The sequence below is a fragment of the Triticum aestivum genome, chromosome 2B (assembly GCF_018294505.1).
Source record: "Triticum aestivum cultivar Chinese Spring chromosome 2B, IWGSC CS RefSeq v2.1, whole genome shotgun sequence".
Classification (NCBI taxonomy): domain Eukaryota; kingdom Viridiplantae; phylum Streptophyta; class Magnoliopsida; order Poales; family Poaceae; genus Triticum; species Triticum aestivum.
Window position 1 is genome coordinate 702,213,054 of NC_057798.1, and position 10,524 is coordinate 702,223,577.

At 42.2% G+C, this 10,524-nt stretch overlaps 1 protein-coding gene across 1 annotated transcript; it reads left to right on the forward strand.

Moving 5' to 3' along the window:
- The first annotated feature begins 698 nt into the window (after positions 1–698).
- LOC123046816 (disease resistance protein RGA2) lies at positions 699–9,615 on the forward strand. Its single transcript, XM_044470246.1, has 8 exons — positions 699–1,043; positions 1,133–5,669; positions 5,825–5,923; positions 6,455–6,792; positions 6,942–7,056; positions 7,185–7,334; positions 7,438–7,516; positions 7,630–9,615. Exon 2 carries the CDS (start codon positions 1,144–1,146, stop codon positions 5,656–5,658), a length of 4,515 nt encoding a protein of 1,504 aa, XP_044326181.1. The 5' UTR covers positions 699–1,043; positions 1,133–1,143; the 3' UTR covers positions 5,659–5,669; positions 5,825–5,923; positions 6,455–6,792; positions 6,942–7,056; positions 7,185–7,334; positions 7,438–7,516; positions 7,630–9,615.
- Positions 9,616–10,524: the final 909 nt, after the last annotated feature.

The following is a 10,524-nucleotide window of genomic DNA, read 5'->3' on the forward strand; positions in this document are numbered from 1 at the left end:
AATTCTGAAGACTCGGTGCGTGATTTGAAGAAGAGTCTTGTTTTTCGCGCCACTCGTTTCTCAGCTAGCAATGATTTGTGAGGTTCCATCATGTTTTTTGGTGCCATCCCCACTCTTACAACCCTGATCAACTGTTCTAGTACTCACCAACTCCCTTACACATCCTTCATCGATCCACCCTCACTGTGCTACCCTGCTCTATCTTTTTTTTCTTTTTCAGACGAACGCCTACTCTCAGAATCTGTCCCAACTGGTGGTTTAATTTCTGAGATTTTACTCACACTCAAATTTCGGGTGTACACCTGCCATCGCCTTCAGTAACAATTAGTAACAGCAGAAGCATGACAGTAATAACCGAATCAACGTAATGGCTCACTTTGCTTCAGCTCTATGCTGTTGCCACTGCTGCCATTCATATACTGAAGCCCACTAAATAGTTGTACAAACCATGATCTACAGAGGAACGTCATTGTTAATACGGCACTAGGACAAGGTTCCATGTTGTTCTAGCGAATTCTGCTGCAGGAAAGATTTTACAGACAATCACATCTTCTCCAGGAAAGGCCTTGCGGATAGTAACACAAAGTACCAACTCAACAAATTAACTTCCAAAGGCAGTCAGGCCAGCCTCAGGACCCCAACGATTATTTACTCTATCCGTAAACTAATATAAGAGCATTTAGAACACTAAAATAGTGATCCAAGCGCTCTTATATTGGTTTACAGAGGGAGTACTTCTCATTGTTTCCAATGGCACCAAAACCAGGAGACCCAGCGTGAGGTCTGAACCCAAGTCTAAATTTAATTTCGCACCAACTACTGCCTATTTAATTAATTGGCAGCGATTATTTTAGTTGATGCCATCCATTCAAGTGACTTGACCTAGACGCTCCTCACATCTCTTTATATATCCACTCCTGCATTTCTCTCTCACTCCTACAGATCTCTCTGCAATTTGCACATCAAACACCCTCTCCAGCATTACTCCCTCTGTCGCATCACATCGCCTGCCTTCACGGCAAGGGAGTTCATACTTCATACCGGTGAGTAAATCTTTCTTTCTAGTTACTCTAGCAGCATCATCTGATATTAGCATAACTTGGGACTAACTACGTCTGCTAATGGTTTGCAGCGTCACAACCGATGGACGTCGCCGTCAGTGCGGCATGGTGGGTTGTAGGCAAGGCACTGGGCCCCGTCTCAGATGGCTTCCTGGAGGCTTGGGCTGCTAGCAAGGATCTCGGCCCCAACGTCGACGCACTCAAGATGGAGCTCTTGTATGTGCAGGGGATGCTCAACAACACCCGTGGCAGGGAGATCGACAATCCAGCCCTGAACGAGCTCCTGCAAAAGCTGCGGCAGCTAGCGTACGGGGCCGAGGACGTGCTGGATGAGCTGGATTACTTCCGCATCCAGGACGGTCTTTACGACACCTATGAGACCGCCGGAAAACATGCCAATGGTTGCATATGCAACCTCTTCCTCAATGCTCATCACACCGCCAAAGCTGTTGGCAAACTGCTTGGGTGCTCTGCATGTTCATGTGCTGCTAACCCTCGTGATCCTCAGGAGCCAAGATCGGAAGATAATACAAGGCAGAAAGTTCACTGCTGCGCTTGGCCATGTTCCAGGAGAACTGCAAGTGACAACACCTCATTGGTCCCAAACACAGACCAAGCTGACGGGGAGGCCAGTGGATGCATTCGCAAGCTTGCTTCTGGTGCTCTCAACACCGTGCGTACTGTCGGTAAACTCTTCCCTTGCTCATCCTTCCCACCCGTTCATGATGATGTTTCTGGCAAGTCAGTCCTTTGTGGTGCCTGCATAGGCAAGGCACCACAGCAAAAACATGTGAAGGAAGCACCAAAATTAGAGTTTGATAGGGTGGATTTATCTATAAGAATGAAGCATATTGTAGAGCAACTGCAGCCCTTATGTGCAAAGGTAACAGTTATTCTTAATCTTGAGTTGTTGGGTTCTAGTCATACTACCACCACAGACATTCCCAAGAGTCCCCCCACCACCACCTCTGACATTATAGAATCAACCCTGTACGGGAGGGACGCTACAAAGAAGAGAATCATAGATGGTATCACTCATGATAAATATAGTGATAAGAACCTAACTGTCCTGCCGATTGTTGGTCCGGGTGGCATAGGGAAGACAACAATTATACAACACATATATGACAGCCAAGAAGTGAAAACACATTTTCAGATCAAGATCTGGATATGTGTGTCCCAGAACTTCATTGTTAATAAGCTGATTGAAGAGATTGAAAAAGCTATACCTAGTGTGGAAGGTGAAAAAAAGGGCAGAGCAGAAGAGCTCATTGAACAAAGATTAAATTCTAAAAGCCTTTTGCTTATATTAGATGATATATGGAAGTGTGAATCTGAGGACTGGAAAAGGATTTTAGTACCACTCACGAAAGGGCAAGCAAAGGGTAACGTAATTCTAGTTACAACTCGGTTTCCAGCTGTAGCAGAAATTGTTAAAACAACTGATAATTCAATAGATCTGGAGGGCTTAGAACACGGTGAGTTTAGGAAATTTTTCCGAGCATGCATATTTGGCAATGAGCAATCACAAAAAGATCAAGATGGCTTGCTTAATATTGGAGATAAGATAGCAGAAAAGCTAAAGGGGTCCCCTCTTGCAGCAAAAACTGTAGGTAGATTATTGAGGAACCACCTTGATGTGCATCATTGGACAAGAGTCCTAGAAAGTAGAGAATGGGAAATGCAGACCGGTATGCAGACCGGTGAGGGTGACATTTTGCCTGCACTGAAACTTAGCTATGATTATCTACCTTATCATCTGCGACAATGTTTTTCTAGTTGTGCTTTGTTTCCTGAAGATTACAAGTTTCACAGTGAAGAACTCATTCATTTCTGGATAGGACTAGATATTTTACATCCTGGTGGTCGAAATAAAACAATTGAAGATGTAGGTCTGGACAATCTAAATGATTTGGTGAAGAGTGGATTTTTCAAAAAAGATGAAACCGAGGGGCATTATATCATCCATGACCTGTTGCATGATTTAGCTTTAAAGGTTGCGTCTCATGAATATCTTAGTTTGCATCACTCTAATGTTAGATCAGTAGAAATTCGGCCATCTATCCGTCACTTGTCGATCGTAATAGATGGTCCAGATGATAGTAATGGGATAACTGATGAAAATTTTAAGAGTGAGTTAATGAAACTTAAGGCAAAATTGAAGGTTGAAAACTTGCAAACATTAATTATATTTGGAGGAGGAGACAGAAGTTCTATCAATATTTTGGGTGATTTGTTCATGGAAGCAAATGCTCTCCGTGTTCTTTGTTTGCCCACATTATCATACCCCTTGGAATCCATGTTGCATAACTTTTCATCACTTCTGCACCTGCGATACCTAAAGCTAGGTACTTCTATGAGCCATATGAATTTACCAACGACTTTATCTAGATTTTATCATTTGAAGATTTTGGATCTACAAAAATGGGATGGTTCTTTTCTGTTACCTAGAGATATGAGTAACCTTGCAAAATTATGTCATTTTCTTGCCCAACACAATGAGCTTCTTTCGGGTATTTATAACGTGGGGAAACTAAAACTCTTACAGGAGTTAAAGGCTTTTGCAGTCAATAAGGAAATCAAAGGGTTTGAACTCAATCAACTAGAGCATTTGACCGAGCTAAGGGAAGTTAGCATTTATAACCTTGAGAAGATACACACGAAAGAAGAAGCGGTTGAAGCAAAACTAATACAGAAAGACTACTTGCACAAATTAACACTTGACTGGGATAGTGAGCGACCTAATAGTGAGCCTGGCGCGGAAGTAGTGGTTCTTGAGAGCCTTCAACCACATAGAAATCTTCAGGAGCTGAGAATTACAGGACACCGTGGCCCTTCTTGTCCAACATGGCTGGGTGATAACCTGGTTGTTCAGGCTCTACAATCTCTCACTCTCTTCTCTGTTTCTTGGGATATTTTACCTTCATTTGGGAAGATGTGGAGTCTTCATGAGCTAGTATTGTCGAATATTTCCACAATAAAGGAGTTTTGTCTAGAGCAAAAAAATTGCAAGCTAGTAAAGATAACACTCACTGGCTTAAAGAATTTTGAAAAATGGGTACCACGGGCTGGTCATTTGTTCCCTTGTTTGCAAGTACTGATTATTAAAGATTGCTGTAAACTTTCGGAGTTGCCATGGTCAAGCCACATTGTTTACCCATTGAAACAAGATTGTAACATAGATTGGTTTCCCAAACTACAAGTTCTTAGGATAGAAAATTGCCCTGAAGTCTTGTTACTGCCTCCTATCCCTTGGACCCAATCTTTGTGCTCTGTCAAGATAAGTCATGTGGGATCAAAACTACTGGACGAGTTGGTCTACTCAAAATCATCTTCTGGAGTAGCATTGAAAATTAATGGAAGTGGTGGTCTGCATAACTTAGATCAGTTGCTACTATTCAGTAAATTAACAGAACTTCAGGAATTGAAAATCGATAATTGCCCACCTCTAGAGCTGAAGTATTTTCTAATGCTAACCTCATTGAAGACATTTACGGCATGGTCTTCAAATCTTGGGGTGGTGGCATCAGAAGTTCAGAGTGGTGTCGAATGGCAGCATCCTATTGAGTACATTAGTATTGGATGGTCTGGTCCTAGTGGAAAGGAATTGACACAGTTCCTGTCTCATCTCCCAAAGCTGTCCAAACTGGAAGTATATTGTTGTGAAAACATAACACAGTTTGCTGTGGGGGTGGATTTGCAGCAAGCAACATCACCAGTATCAACGTCAACCTCTTTAGATGTTACAATGGATGAAACACAAGCAAAAGATGAGCAGCAAGAAATAGCAGAGATGGAGAAGGAGGAGGCAAACACAGTGGATGATGATGGGATGTTGCTCCTCCCTGCACATCTCTCCAAGTCACTGCAGGCGTTGGACATCGACAGTCGTGGTCTGGTAGTTCATTCCCTCGATGCCCTCCAAGGCCTAACTACCCTTTGGTTAGAAGATTGCTCTTTTCGCCACCCTTTCCCGTCCTCCCTGCTAGACCTGCAACTTAAGTCCATGAAGGGCGTGCATACCCTTTCAAACCTCACCTCTCTCACTCGATTAGAAATATCTCGTTGCGGAGAGGATTTAAGATGCGAGGGCCTGTTGCCTCTCCTTACTCGGGGCCATCTCAGCCAATTGGAAGTATCTAAAAGCCCCAATTTCTATGGTGGGTGGGAATCCAATCCCATGCAGGGGATGGCAGAATCCAGACTGCAGAATCTCGAGACAGATGGCATGGAGGGCTTCCTCAATGCGCCTGCCCTCTGTAGCCTCCTCTCTTCCTCCCTCACCAACTTGTCCTTTAATGGGAACAATGAGATGACGTGCTTCACAAAGGAGCAGGAGGAGGCCTTTCAACGCCTCACCTCGCTCCAGGAACTCCAGTTTTGGTTTTGGGACAAGTTGGAACACCTCCCTGCAGGGCTAAACAAGCTGACCAACCTCAAGAGATTACGAATCTATGATTGTCCAGCCCTCCAGTCGCTGCCCAAGGGTGGCCTCCCGAGTTCATTGCGAGAATTAGATGTCAAGGGGGGCGGCAACGAGGAGCTAACAAAGCAGTGCAGGCGGTTAATTGGAACCATCCCAAAAATCACACTATAGACTAATCCAAGGTAACAAATACTTTCCTTTACTTGTACCAATTCCGGATTTCACCATTACCCTTACTTTTTCATGATACCACAGACACCCAAATCATTTTACTTTCGGTTTGGTTCACCTTGCTACTGCATATTCTGAAAATTGCTTGATTCCATCAACCGTGCAGCTAGTCCATGCATCACTTTCACCTTGTGGAATTATCCCCATCTGTAGACAGTTGGCACATGAGGTCCTGTGTGGTATTTTCTTCATGTCATCACATCTGGTAAGTACATGCAAATGGTCTAAAAAGTGTCTGCCTATAGTTATCTGTCTGATCTTGTTAGCGTCATATGAGGGTTTTTAATGTATCTATTTGTACCTGTCTGATAAAAGTTGTTCCCAGTTCTATTACTTTAAATAATTGCTCTTGAGTGCATGTTTTTTATTACAATAGGAGTATGTGACTAACAATTGGAGGGCCTGTCTATTCAATTGGAAAATTATTACCATTATGTAAACTAGTCAGTACTCCAAATACGAGAGTGTGTGTTCCTAGTAGAATAATACACTAAAGTGAGATTTTCTTTTCCGTCTGTGCAACATTAACCTTGTTAGCCTGATATGAGGGTTTTTTAATGCATCTATTTGTATCTGTCCAGAGATTATGGCCTATTTTAGTTCTTTGTTTCCTCAGATTACCATTTGTACATGCCACATAAAACTTTATTGATAACTTAAGATTTTGGTTTTTCTTTTTCTTATCTCTATCCCAGGGCGTATAATGTATTCACCATTTCTTTTGGATGATTTGCAGGTTTCTTGTGTTAGCCAAAGAAACAAGAGAAGGGAGAAGAGAAAGTCCCATTTCTTCATCAAGTTGACGGGCAGAGTCACACAAGGTTGCGCATGAAAATTGCAGTCTCTTCAGTATTAGTTCATAGGAGCAGTGGCTCTGCAGGGATCTTGCAAAGAGTGTGGCAGTTTCAGAACAGTGCACTTTTGAAAAAGTGCCATTTGAGTGGTGAAAACAGTGCTACAATGGAACATTGATAAGTTGCACGGCAGCGATGCTCTCAGTGCTTGTTTTGGCATTGGTTTGCGAGAACAGCAGTTAATTAGGAACCATCCTGAAAATCATACTAGGGTATAAAGGTAAAACAGGAAGCTTCGCTATCTGCGCTCATCCCAATACCCAACGTTGCCTTGCTTTTTCCTGGTCTCGCATTTCAAGTCATACTTCGGATTTGATTTACCTCATAACTGCAAAATCTGAACACTGTGTGTTTTGATCTACTTTACAGGTTCTTTGCCTTGGGAGCTGTACATTTTTTAGCCTTGTTGAATCCTCCCCATCCATGCAAAGTCTGCACATAATGATCTTGTGTCATATCTTACTGAACATAGTACATAAATCTGGTAAGTACGTGTTAAACTTCTCGAACCTTATTGAACTGAGAAATATAAAGAAAATCAATGTGATCCTCAGCTAATGCCATTCCATTCATGGACGAAATTTAATATGGTTTTTTTTGTTTCTTGTGCAGGTGTTCTTATGCTTGTTCTAGTTGGTTTCAAGATACTTTGCAGTTACATTTTGGTCATCATTCACAAGAACTTGCTGGTGTACTTGTTCAGCTGTGAGGATCATAATGGGGGAATAACTGATATTTTGCTGATTTGCTATTGAAATTAAGGTTTGCAGTTTCTTCAGTTCGATGCTACATTGATACGGATAGGATGTGTTCCTGCATTCATGATAAGCTTTGTTGCTAAATGAAATTTTGTTATTAATTACAGGAACTTTTTACAAGAACACCTTTCTTACCATCTCAGTGCTTGCGTGGAGCAAATTGAGATCTCGGGCTTTCACTAATTGGTATGCCTTGTCTATTCACATTCATACAAAAGTCTAAAATGGTACTCGTGTATTTTCGTATTTATCACGTTCCAACTTTTTAGACTGAACTAAGTTTCTTGGTTGCTCAATAGACATGGCATGTGGACAACTTTGGAATTCAACAATGCAGTGGTAGCAGGTTTGTGGAAAGGTCAGTAAACCCCTGCTGAAATTCATGATGGGTTTAGCTATGTTAGATTGTATTCAATGTGCGATTGTCGAACGCTTATTGCCTCATGAGACCTTGGTTAGAGAACTTCCTGCTTCCTTGATAAGCTGGCAGTCTAGCTTTTGAGCACTCTCATAATCTCTGAATGGTTGTCATGGTGAATTAAATAACACAAGAGAGTTTTCAGCTGATACATATAGTCGTAAAGGTAGAGAACACTTGCTACTAGGTGATTGATGAACATTGATTGAGCAAAAGGACTCAAACTTGCTAATGTTTATTCCTAGAACCTCCTGAGTTTAGTACGGTGAAAGTGATTTTATTCTCTTCTTGATCCAGAGTATTTTTTTCTGTCCCACCAATGCCAAAAACAGCATATTTCATTAGCCTTTGATTATTGCAATCTGAATTTTTAGTGCGTATAGTTAAGTTTGATGTTCCTCTAGTCTGAAGTCTTTGAAATCCAGTCATTCTTTTTGCGTAACTTATGTTTGCTAGCCTCTTCAACACTCGGCATTGCATTCCTTCATCAGGATATCACAAACTCTGCCGGTGTACATATACATATCCCAGAAAATAAATCATTTCTTCCATGTGTTCACATCTCTACCTACCTACCTACCTACCTACCTACCTACCTATATAGCACATCTCTCGCTATCCCACGGTAGTTGATTATTCCATAAGCACACTCATCAATTTAAAGAAGACTCAAAAGCTCTTTGTTGTCATTGACCCTGCAAATGTCGTCAATATTGATGCCTCTCACAAAAATCAAAAAAGAAATAAAGAAAAAGAGAGAGGGAAGCCATTCAAAAGATCAAAGGTTCATCCTCAAGCAGGAAGAAATAGTCAGCAGTGCTTCCATATTCATGTGCGGAATGCAAAATGGCTAATCATACTACTACCTATGCAATATTGATAGCTTGAGTATCAGTCACATCAATGGATCACCTTGCATTGCATAGGCCCTCAATCATTTCTTTGGTGTGAGTCCAATTTCTCCCACACCCCCTGGACACTACAATTTTTTCCAATGACTGGAATGCGAAAGACTTCTTTGCACTGGAGTTGAACTCTTATTTAGCTTTACCATCTAGATTTCAGATTTGTTCATTCTTTTAATCACCCTACCAAGATCCAGATAAGCTTCCACAAATATAAAGTAGATAGGAAAAACACTTCGGCCATTGGCCAATGAGGACTACAATTATGTGATGAGAGTAATTCTGGATCATGACGGGGTAATTTCACTAGATACCTACTATTCTTGGAAAGTTCGCAAAGAATAAAACTGTTGGCTGCTCTTGTTTTGTTTTGTTCTTGACATTGAAGTCAAACAACCAAGTGACGAGTGTTCAAAAACTTTTATAGCTATATTGTTGATGCTGGTTACTCTCAAAAAAATGAAATCTATTCCCTACTGGCAATGAATAGGAGTAGTTATTTAAGTGTGTGCTCAATCACTAGCCTGCTACTTTGATAAGTTTGTGGGAAGTGTCTCTATCCGAAGCTCATGAGGATTACAGTAATTGTTTGCACATGAGCACTTGTTTGCAATCTAGCTATGCTAAGCATTCAGGTATTTCACAAGCACGTGGGCAAGTTGAATCGGGAGCCTAAATCATCGGCCGCGATTTGAGACTCTTTTTCTCGAGGGAAGAATCAGAAAGGGACAAGTCTGAGATGAATCATACCTTTTGTTTCTATTTGAAGCCACTTGCTTCCTGGCAGTGTTATAAGAAGAGTGGATGGGGTTTCCCCACTTATTATTTCCCTTCTAGCTTCAATCTGTAGTACGCTGTTTCTGAATGTACGAAAACAGGCCAATTTTTTGCATTCGATCTTCTCAGTTGTGGACATGTATATTCAGTGAAAAGAAATGCAGTTCTTTGCAATAGTATCTTCATATCTGAACCTATGCTTGGGTGTCACTTCTGGTTGCCTGTGCTAAAGCATAAATAAATAAAGACACTGTAATGGTTCACTGCATAATCTTCCTGATTGCCTTTTGATACCCAATTGGCAATCTGAACCAATCATTGTTGGCATGTTGTTTTTCGTTTCTGATGAAAAAAAATCCAGCGATTTCTGTTTACAAGACAAGATTCGAGTGCTGCTGGCACCTATGTTAGCATCGGAACGGTGTGGTCTTTCAAGCTATGGTGCCGTCTCTAGATCGGGTGTTAAGCTGCTGTCGCGAGGATGCTGCTCTCTGGCGGGAGCGGTTACGTCCAAGTGATCGCTCGCATGTTGATGCTTGGGTGAGTGCGTTGGTGCGGTGATCTAGTCTGGGTGTTGTTAGATCCCCCCCCCCCCCTAAGTGTGCGTTGCTGTTTGTAAAATGAGGGCCTTCCCCCCTTCGTTATGGTGATTTCGCAATAAAATTCAGGTGGAGGGATCGCTATCCCTCCCCCGGTGACAGTTCAAAAAAAAAAAAGATTCGAGTGCACAAGATACACAGGGTTTTGCTGTATGCACAGGCATGACCTGGAGTCTGGATACACACCTATTGCTTGTCTTGTCCAGGCGAGATCCCGTGAGATTTGAGTTTGCTTTTGGGCCCTCACTGAAGAAGTAACATCCTAGGAGTAGCCGTGGTTCAGCAGGGAGCAACGGGGAAACATGTTGAGCGAGCAAGCTCCACTAACCACATGCTAGATCCGAGCTAGGTCTCCCATTTTTCAGTCTCGTGCTTCCTCTGTCTACTGGTCCGTGCTGCCGCCGCCGCCACTGTCACTAAACTACTACGGCTCTTGGCGTGAGATCTCTGAAGCAATGCCGCGGCACCGGAACCAGCACAGGCCCACTGGAACTA

Coding starts and splice junctions, on each gene's coding strand:
- LOC123046816 (XM_044470246.1), top strand. CDS start 1,144: ATGGACGTCGCCGTCAGTGCGGCATGGTGGGTTGTAGGCAAGGCACTG.